This window comes from Schistosoma mansoni, chromosome 5, assembly GCF_000237925.1.
Source record: "Schistosoma mansoni strain Puerto Rico chromosome 5, complete genome".
NCBI classification, from domain to species: domain Eukaryota; kingdom Metazoa; phylum Platyhelminthes; class Trematoda; order Strigeidida; family Schistosomatidae; genus Schistosoma; species Schistosoma mansoni.
The window spans coordinates 3478068-3495526 of NC_031499.1; the positions used below are offsets into that span (position 1 = coordinate 3478068).

Here is a 17459-nt window from a genome sequence, read left to right on the forward strand (position 1 = left end):
AGTGCGCATCCACGAACCCGCTCTCGCGAGATTCGAACCCAGGACCTACCAGTATATACACATATTATATTAATTATAGAAGTTGGATGCGCACTGCTGAGGAGTCCCATAATAGGACGAAACGGCCGTCCAGTGTTTCCAGGTTTTCCATGGTGGTCTAGTTTTAATTGACTCACGCTTTCAACTATGATAAATACTAAATCTCCACAAAACCCCTTCTACAGATTGTATGTTGTTTTATGAAGAGAATAATTGTTTCACTTATATCCATCACTTCATATGATGATATAATTCGGTATTTAGTCGATATGAAGCAATAACTTACATTTCCCTTACAGTTGTTCTTCTACAAATTATCTCATTCGTATGTTTTTGAATAGATTTCTAAGATTTCAGTGAAAAGCTTGGTTCAACGAAATCGGGAATGGAACTAGTATAACTGATAACATGAGATATATATAATACAATATCAATGGTTGAATGTATGAATCATTTGATGTTAATTCAGTTGCGTTAAGGTATCCGATTTGTCACGAGATCTACAGATCATAAGTTTGATCCCGAGTGGAACCGTGAGAGTGTGCTAATAAAAAGTGTAGTGTTGTTGTCATGTCTAGCCCACATAACTTATTCTAACTTCTGGACAGGTTAATCTATTCATTCTTCTTGAGTGACATTTTGACCTTGTTAATTATTCGCTTATCAACCTTGACTGTTTTTATATGAGCGCATGTGTGTTCACTTCTTATCCTATTCATCACATATCTGTGATTTATTTTTTGTTCGGCTATAAATATCGATTAACGCTTGATTAAATCGAATTGGATCACGCTCCTTCTCCACTGCACATCATTTTGCTTCGCTCTTTTCTCTTCATTTCCTTAACTTCGTTCCTCTGATTGTCCGTCCAGATCAATGAGTGTACAAAATATCGAAATCCATTCTCGTATTTGACTTATTTAATTCCATTATTCACTAACACGGATTAAGTCGATAATTATATACGAGGATTGGTGACATGTATATCACAATAGCAATAAGGAATGATTCAACTGGAGTCAGATATAGGGTCACTGAAAATCTTAAACGTGAATAAAACAGCTATACTGATATCCTATGGTTGTAGATCGTGACTTAAATTGAGGCTTTTCTGTCTAATATAGGAATGAACTTTAAAAAACGATCCGATTTATTTGTAAAGTTAGTGCGTAACTATTTAATAAGAATGTCTCATTTATTTCAGTGATGCTAATTAAATGTTATTCGTACATATAGTTACTGTGTGAATTCATGTTTACAATTATAATATACAATGACAATAATAAAAATAATAACGAAGACACTTTACAAAACTGACTAGTTTCATAACTTATATAGTTGAGATCATGAGTCAATTGAAGCTAGACCACCATGGAAAACCTGGAAGCACTGAACGGCCGTTTCGTCCTATTGTAGGACTCCTCAGCAGTGTGCATCCACATTCCCGCCTCGCGAGATTCGAACCCAAGACCCACCAGTCTCGCTCCAGAGCACTGAACCGGACGAAACGGCCTTCCAGTGCTTCCAGGTTTTCCATGGTGGTCTAGCTTCAATTGACTCATGATTCCAACTATATAAATTACTAAAATCTCCATAAAACCCCCTTCTGATAATTTCATAACCTTTAAAAACCCGTAAGAACTAAATCCTTAATCTTAATTCATATGGAGATCTTCAAACTTTGAAAATTTAAAAATACAGATATGAATAGTGAAAATTTTATTAGTGAACTATGATGAAATATTTGAAGTGTCTTAGACATTTTCAGTCAGCTTTCAAATTATATCGACTTATCGGCAAGACTATAATTTATGAACGAACCAATCAGATTTAAAATAACAGGTCTTGGGTTATGGCGCGAAATTCATTCGTCCATTTGGTTAAATAGCATTTACCTGATGTCAGTTCATGATGAAAACTCTAAATCTAATTCCTAATTCCAACCTCATTAACTGTAAATCACAATTCTAATTCCTCATACTGGTTTATAACCGTCATTTACGTCCAGTAAGCACATGAACATTCGAAAAGTCAGTTTAGAGTCGCTCAAAGGTCATTTATAAATTATAGTCTCACCGACAGTTTTTTTGAAAAACTGATTTCGAATGTACTTAATCACTGTTGGAATTATACTGAGGGATAACAAGTATAAAACTAGTAAAGTTATTAGAAAATGGAAAGAAATACATCTCTTAAACTTTATTTAATAATTTCAAAATCAGAGTGGGGGGTTGTAAAGATTATAGTAAATTTAATAGTAGAATTTATGAGTCAATCTAAGCTAAATCATTGTTGAAAACCTGGAAGCACTGGATGCGTACTGCTGAGGATTCCTATACTAGGATGAAACAGCCGTACAGTACTTAAAGAATGTAACAACAAGGTATGAATTCTCTACATCAAACCATGTTAAGCTGTAAACATTTGAACTACGTGATACCAACCAATCGGTAATAGCCAGACCTCATAAAACTATTGGTAGCATACGTAATGTCAAAACCTTGATTCGTTGAATTTACAAATAATTAGCATAGTAAATTAGAATTATATAAACTAAACGAATTTTGAAATGAATACATTAAGAAAACAACCGTGGCTAAACACATTGACTATATCAAACTACATAATCTTTCATTGTAGAACAAAGGATGAATGATTGTTTTCAACTCTAAAAAATATGTGATACGTAGGTTTTAAAGTGGAAAGTATTTTGAGCATAAGTATAATTCATGGAAATGATATGAAGTGATACTTGGAAACAAATACAATACCAATAAATGGGAGTAGAGTTTGAAACGAATAAATATTAGACACTTTCCATTGTAGAAAGAATGGTCTTATAATGTGTTTTTTTATCATTCTAAGCTTGGTTGGTTATTTGTCTAACCTTTTAATAGATTAAGCTAGAAAACCATTGGATAAGTGTTTGATAGGAGTTATGAACCAGTACAGGTCGTTTCATAGGTATGTGAGTGGTTGTCATTTCTCGGTTGCCCACAACTTGTAAGAACATTACTTCTTATTGGATCTGAAAATGAAACTTGGTTGGGGAGATCTTAACAACCTGGGGGTTTGAACGTAGTGCCTAAGGGACAACCACAGGAGGCCGGTCGCACAAAGCTTTTCGGTCAGTATTTTCAGGTGAGTTAGCCCAGTAATTTTATGGTCTTACTATTCCTGACGAAAATCCGAGGAGCGAGGTGGTTTTTATTTTTAGAGCTAACTTTCCTCACCCCTCTCCTTGCTTTGTAGAAAAGATGCATTACTGCAGACACTGGTTATCTGGTGAAAGCACCTAACTGCTCTCACATCCTAGTATAGTCGGTAGTATGACTTTGGCCGCCCATGGGCCATAAGCTTATTGGTTTTCAAAGAACTTGGTTGACATGATATGATCAGGAATGACAGGGTCATCGTGATATACAAGACTTCCCACAGCTTCAAAGGGCGGTGTTGGGCATGAAAGTGAGTTGGTGGGGAGTTTGAGGCACCAACCAAAATGTGATATCATTTCATGAAATAAATGACTGCTAGTCTGAGTCACATTAGTAGATTCAGACCACCTGGTTGAGGCTTGCGATCAGTGGTTAAAGATATTGGGTGATGTGGCTCAGTATCAGTTATAATGGAGCATATACATGCACTGATTTTCTTTCTCTTGGCCCTAAGCCTCAGTACTCCTTTACACATAAGTTTATTTCTATTTCTTTGTACTATCTTGTAATTGCTGCGAATTTTTCACTATCACTTGTACTCTTTTACTGAGAAGAGAATATGGATGATATTCATTTTAGTGTGTTGTGGCTTTGATCAATAGTTTACAACTATCAGACAGAACATTCAATTCGTCAGTACAGTATAGTGACTAAACACTAAGATTTATTGTATGCTATGAGTTTCAACGAAAACTAGAGTGACTCATTGCAGTTAGTAGGATTAACAATATTCTAAATTTGAAAGAATAATACTTGAGTAATGAGTTTCAAACAACTCACTAATAAAGTAGTGTTTCATTGGGGGTTAGAAAAACATAGCTTATTAGGTCGATCGTATGCATTAAATATCAGTTAAAGCCTCAAAGCTGACACTAATCGTTAAGAAGTTTATTTAATTCATGATTCGGTAGGTGATAATCTTTTTATTTCTAAAGCACATTTGTTTAAGCTTAACTAGTAACAATTGAAAATATTGGTTGTGAATAATCACTATTAACTGTTTCTTGAAGATTATCTTCAGATATCCAATATTAATTCACTTTAGTTATTGAGGATAATGTTGATGAATTCATAATGTAAGCTATCAACTTCAAACCTCTATGGTAATTATAATCATACGTTCACAAGTAACTAGTTTCAGGAGGTATTCCTGGAGTTGTAACCAGAAGCAACTACTAACGGGGCACAATTTTATTGAGTGTAAAGTACTGCCTTATCTATTACAAAAAGGATAAGGTTGTGAAATATCGTTAATTGATTGAATTTTGACATGCAAACAATTGGATGCCAACATAGTGGTCTGAAGGTAAAGTGCCTAACATGAAATCTGAAGGTTTTAGATTCGATCCCTAGAAGGGAAACTAACTTTCACTACTAAGGAATCACATGCTAGGACAAAACAACTAACGAATCCTTTCTGATTTTTAATGATTTTCTGATGAAATTCATTCTGTAATGTTCAAATTATTCAACTCTAACTTAACAAAAATTCTATAAGACAAAACAATTTAACAAAATTATGGCAAACACTGTTTGCTTACTTGTATCAATTGTCATAAAGAAGAGCATTGTTTCTCTCCTATAGAACAATATACCTTGAGATATTGCATATGGTCCAGCACCAATTACACCACTAGTTAAAGCTATAATAGCTGCATCATGTTCTGTACGACAAAATTGACGTCTTACACGACGTACATATTGAAGTCCGGTATCTAATTGTCTCATTTTTGCAGGATTACCTAAATTTTTGATTAGAGAAAAAACAAAATACAAAATGATCTGTTACATTTTTAGAAAATAAAAAACGATCCTTGTTCAGTGTCAGTTTTTTTTGTGCTGGCGTATCAGATCTGTGATCTGTCATTGGACAATGAACTGGATATAAAGAAAATTTCACAATAAGCCGAAAACAATCTTGTTAATATTTCAGGTACTTATTATGTAATATATCATTGATCACAGCTCTTGAGTAAATAATCATGGTTGAATCATATTAATATTAAGAGTCTCTCACAGTTCACACTTTTTACTCTGAAGTGAAAAAGTAGTTATGATAATGTTAATGTGAACATTACTTTTGACTTGAATTTGCTCACATTTGTAGACTAGATGTCTGGTTAATCCATATTTAATATTATTAGTATGCGACTGTACAGATTGTTACCATTAGATAGTTAGGCATGTGGACTTACATGCTATTAGATGTTTGAGTATGGTCACCACATCCCAATTGTCAACATTGTGAAATGAGACTTTTCCTTAAGGTAGCTGGGAAGAAAACTAGAATACTAGTGTTCTCAATGATCTAAGTAAGTAACTGCAGAACCCAAAGAACAACTGCTTGATACCCGACACATATGACCTTTTCGTGAGCGATTGAAGATGATATAGCTCCGTATTGCTTTTTTTAAAGTTTTTAAACTTGAATCCCTAGAAAATTAAGTACAAAATCTTTGAAATTGGAGAGGCAGGATCATGGATGAGCACTGTTGAGGAGTCCCACAATAGAACGAAGCAGCCGTTCAGTGCTTCCAGGTTTTCCATGGTGGTCTAGCTTCAATTGACTCATGATTTCAACTATATATACAAATATCATTAGTTAAACATTTAAAGTTTTATGATAACATGTCATAAATTCTATTTATACACAAATAAATGACTTACTAATAATATCAGGTGTTTTCCTTTGTTGTGATAATTGAGTATTTGTCATTGGTACACTAATTAATGATCCACTTGGTAAATTAGATGGTTGTTGAACTTCTTTAACTAAGGCTATTGTTTCAGACATATATTGTTTTTCTAAACTAAGCATTCTTTTTACTACGACCAATGATTCAATATATCTTAAAATAAAAACATGTAAAATGTAGACATTTTAATAGGAATATATAAAACTCAAAACAATTGTCAAGCAATATCAAAATCAGAATCTTTAATACGAACATCAAGACAGTTCTACTGTACGGAGCTAAAAGGTGGAGAACTACTAGAACCATCATTAAGAAGGTATAATTATTTATAATTAGTTGTCCACGCAAGATTCTCAATATCATTTGACCGAATATCATCAGCAACAGCCTTCTGGGGGAGAGGACAAGTCAGCTTTCAGCTGAATAGGAAATTAGGAAAAGACAGTGGAAGTAGATAGGAGATACATTGAGGAAATCACCAAACTGCACCACGAAGTAAGCTCTAACTTGGAATACTTGGGAAGCGGAAAAGAGGAAGGCCGGAGAACACATTGCACCGGGAAATGGAAGCATACATTGAAAAGATTACCCAAGACAGGATTAGATTGAGAGTGCCGTTTGGCGACCTGTGCTCCTCCACGACAAGTAACAGGCGTAAGTAAGTAAGATTAGTGAAAAATTCAAATTATTCAAACAAATTTACTTTGTGTTGTTTGCTTGTATCTTTTGATTATTGTAGCTAAGTGGATAAGGCGATGGTGTTTGAAGCAAATGATATATGGTTCGAGTCCCGGAGTGAACATCAACTCTGGGATGCAGGTATATCCAGCTAACGAGTCCCAAATAGGACGAAACGCGAATACTGGATTAAGCTGTTAGCCACTATCCATCTTTGTTCAAACAAATGTTCATCTTCAAATGACATTGAAAGATTTCAGAAAAGCGTAGAAAATTATAATACAAAGATGGAATGAATGTATTTGTGGTGTATGCTGCTTATGTCGATCAACATTAGTAGTATATAATACCAATCGAAAGTGGAAACCTTGGCAGCACAAAGCTGAGAAGATCGAGTTGAATAGAACAGAATAAAAAGGAATTATGAATTGGCGGGATCATACAGAATGTGAAGAACAAATGATGAAAATTTTCAAATGAAGTATTCAATGTATGGTTCTCATATTTTACGAAGATATTCTGTAATTTTGTATGAAATAATAAATTGGTTGTCCCCACCTGAGTGTTCATTCATTCGTTTTTTTTTCGACTAAATTGAAGAGGTATTCACCATTTTCAACATGGTTGTAGTCAACATTGCCAGTTAGATTAATTTTGAACGATGTCACTGAAAGATTCGAATCAGCATATTATATCATGATTACTACTAATGTAGTGAACGAGAACACATTACAGAATATTTTGGTAAAGTCTGAGAACCATACAGTAATACCTCATTCTTTCGTTTCCATACCAATCACTCTCTATTCTCTTTCTCTTCTCCTCGATTTTCTCAACCTTCTGCCACCAGGCATTTCACTTTTGATTGGTGATACATACTACTTATATCTGTCGACATCAGTAGCGCACACCACACTACCACTAGTGAAACGATGGCAATCTCGATATGCTAATTTTTTACATATAAACTAATTTATTTAGATTCAATATTCAATCTCTGATTTAAGTAAATAGAAAGTTGCTCAATTGAAAAGTACTTTTATTAGCATTTATCAATAAGGTCTAACTATAACGTTGATGACAATCATAATTATTCTGGTTTCATGATGTGGTAAAAAATGATGAATACCTTTTTATTGTCACAATTTAAGTATAAATGTGTAACTGTTGAACAGTCATTTCAAATGAGTTTTCAAGCTTGGTCAAATGTAACTGTATCAATCTTTATGAGCAAAGATGGATAGTTGCTAGCAGTGGAATCCAGGACGCGCGTTTCGTCCTATTTGGGACTCGTCGGCTGGATGTACATGCATCTCAGAGTTGATGTTCACTCTGCTAGCCACTGCTAGTTACTATCCATCTTTGCTCATAATGCTTGTAAATTAAGGCTGTATCGAGGCAATACGCACAGTATGCACATATGGCCAATGAGAGACTGACCAGTTGCAGTCCTAAACATCAATGGGAAGATACAAACAAACATTACTAAGTAAATTTGTATCAAGCTTTGTTTATAGTTATTGACAACCATCTTTACATCTTATACATATACAATTGTTTGAGCATTCTCATTTTGGAGATTAAAGACTGTATATGATCAATATCTATTGACATATGTGCATGCTCATCGGTGCTAGGTTCGAGCCCCTCTATGATTACTGACAATTGGATGCAGGTAAATCCAGATGAAAAGTCCAGAATACAATGAAATTAACAACCAGGATTCTACAGCTAACCACGAATACATGATTACTAAAATATCAACTGTCTCCAGAATCGATATAAATCCTCAATAAGACTATAAATCACGTCATCAAAAGTACTTAAATGGTACGAACTAAAATCTCTTTTGAGACCTAATCTGCTCGCACTCTCACTGGTTCTGTAAATTGTTATTTATTTCAATTCGTATCCTCATTTATTGTGATTTGTTTATAACAGTCTTGTAATTAATGTGTTTCAGTTAATAATCTAAATGACTTATTTATACTTTCACACAATCATATAGGACTACTCATTTTAAACTCTTTGAAATGCTCCAAAATATATTCAAGGAATTAAATAAATTAGATTCTGCTGAATAGTATTTCTGATTCAAATCAATTAATAGTATAAAAGTGAGTTGTCTTATAGCATCGAATGCTTAAGAGTTATCTTTGTAAGTTAAGAATTCAGCTTTCAAGTAAAAACGATTCATACCTGCTGTGAAACATAGTATACATACTATCCATCTACCTGAACCAAGTTAGGTGGAGTTGGATTTGGAACATGAAATTTCCTAGTTCAAAATTGAGTGATTAAACCATCTCTCTATGGTCTTATGAAGCTGATCTTAATATATCACGGATTCCTCTGATAACTCAATAGACTACATTCATTACAGGTAAATATATTGTAGATTTCTTCTAGTTTGTAAATGATAAAAAAAACCGTTGACAATAAGTGTTATAAACGGTAGGATACTTGTTATAACGCTAAGGTTTCTTGTTATAACAGTCCTTTCACTTTTACACGTATGTGGGACGTTAACTTATCTTAGACGAATATCTACACTATATTTCTCACACAGCATCTATTCTACTGGACTTCAACACAACTTAGATCAAGAACATGTGATCAGCATGACCAGATGGTCAGTATATTTCCACACCAAAATCCGACACAATCGAAAAACAAGGAACAGTTAATCAATAATAATAAGGATAGGGAAATATATGACACATATAACACCTGTCACACTATCTACATGTCTGACTCAGCAAAACAACCAATCATTATCATTCTCACCCACACATCAATAAGAATAGAGTCTCCAAGTTTCTATATTAATCAGTATCAGTCGATTCTAATATCTCATAACCCTGTACACGTTATGTTAAATCTTTTAAAATAATGACCATACTGTAATTCAATTGATAGAATTCGTTTAGTACCAAGGAACTTTATATAGGTGACATTACTTGATTGTATTTGTATGGACATGTTTTGTATAATCAATGCTTGCTTATTGAGTAATCAGAGATTATGAAATAAACTCCTTAAAATTTCATAGTTGAAATCATGAGTCAATTGAAGCTAGACCACCATGGAAAACCTAGAAACACTGGACGGCCGTTTCGTCCTATTATGGAACTCCTCAGCAGTGCGCATCCACGATCCCAGATATCAGTCCTATAAGAGATTCATTATGAGTCTATTAGGTTACTAGTTGTATCTATACTTTCAACATTATGTGACATGATTATGGATTACGTAATAAACAGTAGTTCCTTTAAGATTAACGATATGTCTTAATGATGAATGTTATTTAAACACCAATCTTATACATAAAATAAAATATGAAATTGTCCTATTATGGGACTCCTCAGCAGTGCGCATCCACGATCCCGCCTCGCGAGATTTAGTGGATGCACACTGCTGAGGAGTTCCATAATAGGACGAAACGGCCGTCCAGTGTTTCTAGGTTTTCCATGGTGGTCTAGCTTCAATTGACTCATGATTTCAACTATGGAATTACTGAAATCTCCACAAAACCCTTTCCTTAAAGTTTCACAATCTATTCGTTTCTGTTTGTTACATATTTTCTTCATATGCACCAAATAGTATAGTAGAAATTTAGTTTTATGAATATTTAATCAGACTATTTTATGACCTAAATTGATTATTTTTTTCTTTCTTTCTATTCAGGCTTGAATGAACTCTTAACAAGTAACTAAGTTACATAACAGTCAGTGTATATCTATGGTGAAATATCATAGTTATATATTACCATTAACAAATAATCGATTAGATGATCTATGAAAATATGTTCAATATCTATATATATGAGAAGGTTCTATTGAATTGTTACATAATTTGTTACATAATAGTTGAATAGTGCTAATTAGAACTGACATATATATACATATATATAGATAAGAGAGGAACATGTTGGTAACGTGAATATCCAGTTATGTCATAACAATAAATATCTGTGTATGTATGTATTTTTTCTAGTTCAGTTTAGTTGAATTCTATATTAGAAGTGCGTAGAAACATTTTTCGGATTTCTCAGTGTTGGAATAAATTTCTGAAATAATTTTAGGTTACATTTTTGGTCCAATAGAGTTAATAGCTTATGATCTTGTTTATGGTTATTCAATGCTGAGGAGTCCTATAATACGACGAAACGGCCGTCTAGTGCTTCCAGGTTTTCCATGGTGGTCTAGCTTCAATTGACTCATGATCTCAACTCTATGATATTCAATAAAAGTATATTGTTGTGTGTGCTACTGATGTCAATAGATATAAGTAGTATATATCACCGATCGAAAGTGAAATAAATACCTGGAGATACAAGGTTAAGAAGATTGAAGAAAAGGGAACGAAAACAAAGAGAATGATTGGTGTGGAAACAATAAAACAATGAAGTCTGAGACGATTGACTGATATTTGCAAAAGGAACAGTCAACTTTGAGACAATTGATTGACATTTACCGTATGATGTCCTGTAATTTTGTGTCCAAATGCATTCGATTGTCCCCACTTGTGTTCTCATTCACTACAACACTAGTTCTCTCAACATTTCAAATACATTTTATTCGTATGCTCTCTTAATGACCTTTTTAATGGTTCAAATAGACGATTAAATTGAAGAGTAAATCAGTTATGAATAACCTAGGATCTGACAAAATTGTGCATGGATACACTTTGTTTTCGGTATTAATAAAAAGAGATGAAGTCAAGAAAATGTTTGGCAAGATTGTCTAATTAGAACCTGTGACAGTGAAAAGAAAGGGCTAATTTTAAACTCTCTACGGTATAGATAAGTATCAGTCAACAAATAAAACATTTAAATCAAAATTAAATTTTAAACTTTAAGGTTAAAAATGAATGTTATTAGTTCACCTTGCAATTGGTGCCATTCCTAAAACTGTCAATGTAATTCGCATAACTACCCATGCTTCTTTATTTTGTTCTTGTATTTTTGTACGTTGACGTTGACTTGATGCATTCCAACGTCTCCAATAAATGATACCATCCACAATACCTGTTACTTTTTATTCAGAACAAGAAAAAAATAACAGAGAGTAATTGTATTTTAGTTTTACTTTTATTTAAGTACCATAAATGCATCGAAAACTAACTGCTCAACATTTAATTAGACTAAATAGATGGATTGTATGTAATGGCGGAACAAAAGAACCTCATTTTATCTAAATTAGGGACTCATCAGCTGAGTGTACCTAAATTCAAATGTTGGTATTTACACAAAACTTGAACCTAGTGCCTTTCCCTCAATCTGTTATCCACTTATCTACTGAGTTCATGTGGCAACTGGATTGTGTAGCTCGGATAAATTTTGCTTTACTGTAAGTTTTAGAATCTTTCCGTTGCTATTTCAGCTAAGATCAGTCTCTTTAAGGATGGATGTATCGTGTAAGAATTTTCTCATAATTGTCAAGTGGACACCAACATTGACATACTGAATACATCCAGTTGACAAGTCAAAGATTCCAGTGCTAACCACTATCCAAATTTGCGTAAAAATCCTTGTGAATCAATATAAAAAAATATGATGGTAATCCTCTCCCCATCCAAATATATTAAAAGAGACTGATAAACTTCAGTCTTGAAGAGTGAAATCGGTATGATACAAATACTTATAAATAGAATAAAGAAGATTAGTTTTGAATTGATTTACAATTACTTTCAGTTCTAGAAACTTCAAGACTATGCAATCAGAGCACTACACAGTGTACAAATAACACTGATTCAGTTTCAAATTAGCGTCAACATAGTATAGTAATTAGAGACTGACCAGTTGCAGTCCAAAAACATCAATGGGGAGATCCAAACAAACAATACTATGTGAATTACACTTCACCCCATTGCACAAGCAAGTGGCTATCAGGACTCAGTGGCCGAGTGGATAGCGCTATGGCGTTTGAAGCGAAAGGTACTGATTTCGAGTCCCGGAGTGAACATCAACACTGAGATGCAGGTACATCCAGCTGACGAGTCCCAAATAGGACGAAACGCGCGTCCTGGATTCAACTGCTAGCCACTATCCATCTTTGCTTACCATGCTTGTAAATTTAGGCTATATCGAGGCAATGCGCACAGTATGCACATATGCCAATTAGAGACTGACCAGTTGCAGTCCTAACATATCGATGGGAAGATTCAAACAAACAATACTAAGTGAATAGTATACATTTATTTTCATCAATTAGTAATTTGCATTGAAAGTGACATACACTAAACATCTATCTTCTTATTTTGTTAAGCAATAAATTTACAACTTAAAACTGTGACATATATTTGAATAAGTATAACAAACAATGATGTGTGAGATACCTTGCTTTTTCCTTAATATTTATCCATAAATGAATTTGTTTACTTACTTATATATTGTCCAGCTATTAATACCGAGATTGAAACAGATAACTCTAAAGTACTTTCATTTGTAAAATTCATCACATGTAATACAATAGTAGCCCATGATGTAATCAAAAATCCCATAAATATAATTATTGATATGATTTTACGCCAAACACCACGGTGTGCTATTAGATCAGCAGAGACACTTGCTGCTGAACTTAGATTTGTATGAACAACACCACTATACGATTGATAAGACGACATGAGTTGTTTTAGATGTCTGTTTGTGTTGTATATTTGTTTATTTTGAGTTTTCACATTTCAACTAACTGGTGGGTGTTTTTCTATAGAAATAAATTTGAATTAAACAACATTTACAAGAGCAAGAATGGTACAAATACATGAGATTTATAAATGCAAGTATATATTAATCTAAGCCACGTAGATCTAGTATTAGACAACAGCGGTGGGAATCCAACAAAAATGCAGTAAAAATTGAATAGCAATACTTTTCAAGAGTGCTGAAGCACACTTCAGGACTCTTTCCTACCGAAAAGTTGATGAAACCTACTTTCTGCCTGTCTCAGTAGAAGTGGCAATCCTCCTGATATCATAGAAAGATAGCCGACAAACTAACACATCGTAGTAGATATATTTCCAGTAAATAGAAAACAAACACTTCTATCATACTTAAAAAGATTCCCAAAGCCATAACACTGAGTTCAAACGACTTTTAAATGAAAAAAGTACATAAGCCAACACAATCACTTTGTCTTATCTGATGTAGGCTGTAAGGCATAAAAGCAAAAAAGCAAATACAGCATCTAAGAAATAAACAAACTAATCACGTATAGGAATACAGATTAGTTGTAAAACAAGCGACATGTTATCTATCACATCAATGCTCACAGACTAAATACAGATGAAGTCATCAAAACAGATTGATTAAATGCTTGTGGAATAATTAAACAGTTAATTCCTGCATTGATCAGGCACTCATTATACTATGCAACTACGACGAAAGCCTTAAATTTCAGTCACCCAGCTTAAAAAATACGGCACAACCAAAATATTTAGTAATTTAACGTGGAACTAAATCTTACAGATTTAAAAGAAACAAGTGGTTCTTTTGAAGCTTTAATCATCCGCTTTTACAAACTCAGAGTTTTAGTTCCCTGAAACAGTGGAAAAGCTTTATAGAGGACACCGGTATATCATAAAGTCTTCACCACATTTGTTCAATGGTTTTAATAGTAGTTCCTGAATATTTTAGGATCCCAAACGTTGGCCGACTTAAGTCATAAAAATAAGATAAGCCTGGAATTATCAAGTTTTACTAAGATATTTCGTATCAAAGGTTATTGGCCTGAACCTGATTTCTTTTAGATTTAATAAAACACATGAAATCGTCACATCGGAAATAAAATATTGGTTAATTAAGTAATGGGTACTTCCATGTCTGACAAAATATCTTACGTATAAAAAAATTGACTGGATGCATGTCCGAAATCTCGGCAGCCAAATCACGAAACACATTCTGTTTAGCTGAGAACTGCACGGAATTTAGTCTAAGAAACTCTAATGACACTTTAATAATCTTCATTTTAAAGTTCATAATAAAGTAATATACTATGGAATGCCATACGAAGTATATCTATTGAAGATATTATTATCAATCTTGTAGTTAACAGTTTTATTTACTGAATAAAAAAGACTATACGAACATTTAGTCGCAATACATTTTCCATTCTTTAAACTTCAATAAATATTAATTATTAAGTATGTAAATGTTTTCAGATTTAGTAACCCTTAAACTATGCGGTGATTTGTTATAACTTAAGTATTTTGGTAATATTTAGGGTCCATACATTCAACTGTTAAGTCAGGCACATGGTTGTTTGTTTTCCTTTGTTTATCTCAAGTAATCCGCTATTTCAATCGACTATTTGCATAACTACTCCCGTTACTGATCTTTAATGAGACTGGTTAATTCCTGAAACTTGCTTCAAAGCAACCCTTAAAACTTGTTGTACAAATAGAAGTAACGTGTTTTGTGCACAAACTAATGCAAAATTTATTTGGATTCAAATTTAAACACTGTAGGTTTGGTTGCAGTTATTCAAAAAGATTTGCTTAATATTATCTGATGTCAGCCAAGTATATAAACATTAAAAACAGTACCAGAGTCTATTCAACACCAGTTGATCACTATGGTTAGTACCAGAACGTAATAAACTTAAAATTTTCACAATACATATCAAGTGTCTCTGCTTTAACATAGCTGCAATATCAATTCGCAAATCAAGTCTAATACTCTCTTTTGTAATAGATCAATGCATGGTGATCGCTGAATAACTTTTAGTTACATCATAATAAATATTTTATTGGTAAACTACTTCTTATAAGCCAGTGGTTCATAGAATTCCTACTTATTATTAAACGTGACTGTGAGGAAACATCTTAACATGAAGCTTGAAACATTTAAACAACTACCTAACGGTTTAAGACAGTGAATGGATGGACTTACAAATTTCCTATCGAAAAAAGTATTTTGGTGACGCATACTATAATTTTATGCTAGTACCTAGATCAAAGAATAAAAATTTTGAACAAATATTTTTGCAGAATAAGGGTAATGACCATACAGGCATCTAAAAACTAGAAAACTGATTGGACATATTTTGCGTTTAGTGGATTTTACCCCAAATAAGACATGGCGTAAATTATCATAAGTATTATCGGTTTATGGTATACTAGACAATGATCTTCGCAATGGTATGTCTTATCTTTTAATTTTATCAACGACTGATTATTTGAGAGGACATTCTAAGAAAGTTTAAAAGTCGAGACCCAATCATTTACGTCTGTGGTTCCGTTTCTCACAGGAAGTATAGAATTACTGGAATTCTCCACCAGAACATGTATTCAAAACGAGACTGGATTCTCACAGTTATGCATACTCCAAGGATTTATATAGCTCGATAGATCTCCTATCCTTACTACAGAAGAATGATATGGATTCAACTAAGTGTGAAACTTAGAGGTTAGCAAACAGCGAAATTGTTGCTTTTCGCAACCAAATGACGCAGCCTAAAATCGTGAACTGATTTTGGCAGCCAGATTTAATAGTGCTTATTGTGATCATTTTTTATATCAGTCCATGACTTAACATGCAACTTAACTGCATTTCAAAATACTGAGTTTTCCTTTCAAGTCAGTGATAAAATATATATTGCCCATCACTGTAGTAACTAACTGCAAGTAACTAAGGTATTTGATTTTGATTAGTGGTAACATCCTTCATGAAACTTTATTTGAGTACTTTTGTGGTCGTAGGATGTAGTTCGTTAAATTTTCTTCGGGACACGACTAGTTTCAGTTTCAGTTTCAGTTTGGAAAGGACAGGAGGCTTGATGGCCTGTGTTAGTCCTGGCAATGATGGTCTCTCAGCTGATCCAACTTTCTTTTGAAGGAGTCGACGGATGGAGCCTCAACCACGTGCTGAGGTAATGAATTCCACTCGTTGATTATTCGATGGGAAAGTCGGTAGTCAGCTGACAAGTAATTCGTTCTGGGCTTGTGAACTTTTTTGGAGTGTCCTCGTAGATTTTCTGTTTTGGAAGACAAGAAAAATGAGGGCATATCAGGTGCAAATTTGTCATTAAGCAATTTGAAAACTGTAATCAAGTTGCCTCTGATTCTTCTATATGACAGCGGGAATAGGTTTAGCTTGGTCAGTCTAGTACCATACGGGAGCTTCGCTATTCCGGGAATCAGCCTAGTTGCTGTTCTCTGAACCCTTTCCAAGAGTTCACTGTCTTTTTTTAGGCAGGGGCTAGCTGCTTGTATGCAGTACTCAAGTTTAGGGCGTACGAACACTGTATACAAAGTCAGAAACGTTTTAGCGTCAACATGCCTAAAAGCCCTGCGTATGGACCATAAAGTCCTAAAACCTTTGGCGGCTATTGCACGGCAGTGTGCAGTAGTCTTTAAGTCTTGACTAACGATGACGCCTAAGTCATTGTGTGCCTGAACAATAGGTAACTCAGTGTTATTCATCGTGTATGTATCTGTACCCTGGTGGCCAATATGCATCACAATACACTTGGAAGTGTTTATCGGCAATTGCCAGGTTTGGGACCATTCAGATAATCTCTCCAGGTCATTTTGAAGTTCTAAGCTATCGCCCTTGCTTTGTATCGCTCTCCATATCTTGACATCATCAGCATAGAGTAAGACCGATGACGATAGTAGACGAGGGAGATCATTTACGTACAGGAGGAATAACACTGGCCCCAAAACTGTACCCTGGGGGACTCCACTAAGCACAGTTTCCCAGCTAGACAACTTGGAGTTCACCCTTACTCTTTGTTGACGCCCAACCAGGAAGTCTTTTATCCACATTAATAGATTGCCTCCAATCCCGACATTCCTTAGCTTATATAATAGCCGGTTATGCGGAACTTTG

The 17459-nt window shown here is 34.1% G+C and overlaps 1 protein-coding gene across 1 annotated transcript in view; it reads right to left on the minus strand.

The window, feature by feature from the left end:
- Positions 1-13255, minus strand: part of Smp_160120 (hypothetical protein) — a gene marked incomplete at both ends in the record, with an annotated part of 15028 nt that extends 1773 nt beyond the window's left edge. Inside the window, 4 exons of the mRNA XM_018797659.1 lie at positions 4850-4996; positions 5922-6103; positions 11516-11663; positions 13015-13255. Of these exons, the coding sequence (XP_018652679.1) occupies positions 4850-4996; positions 5922-6103; positions 11516-11663; positions 13015-13255 (718 nt within the window). The remainder of the gene's footprint in view (positions 1-4849; positions 4997-5921; positions 6104-11515; positions 11664-13014) is intronic.
- Positions 13256-17459: the final 4204 nt, after the last annotated feature.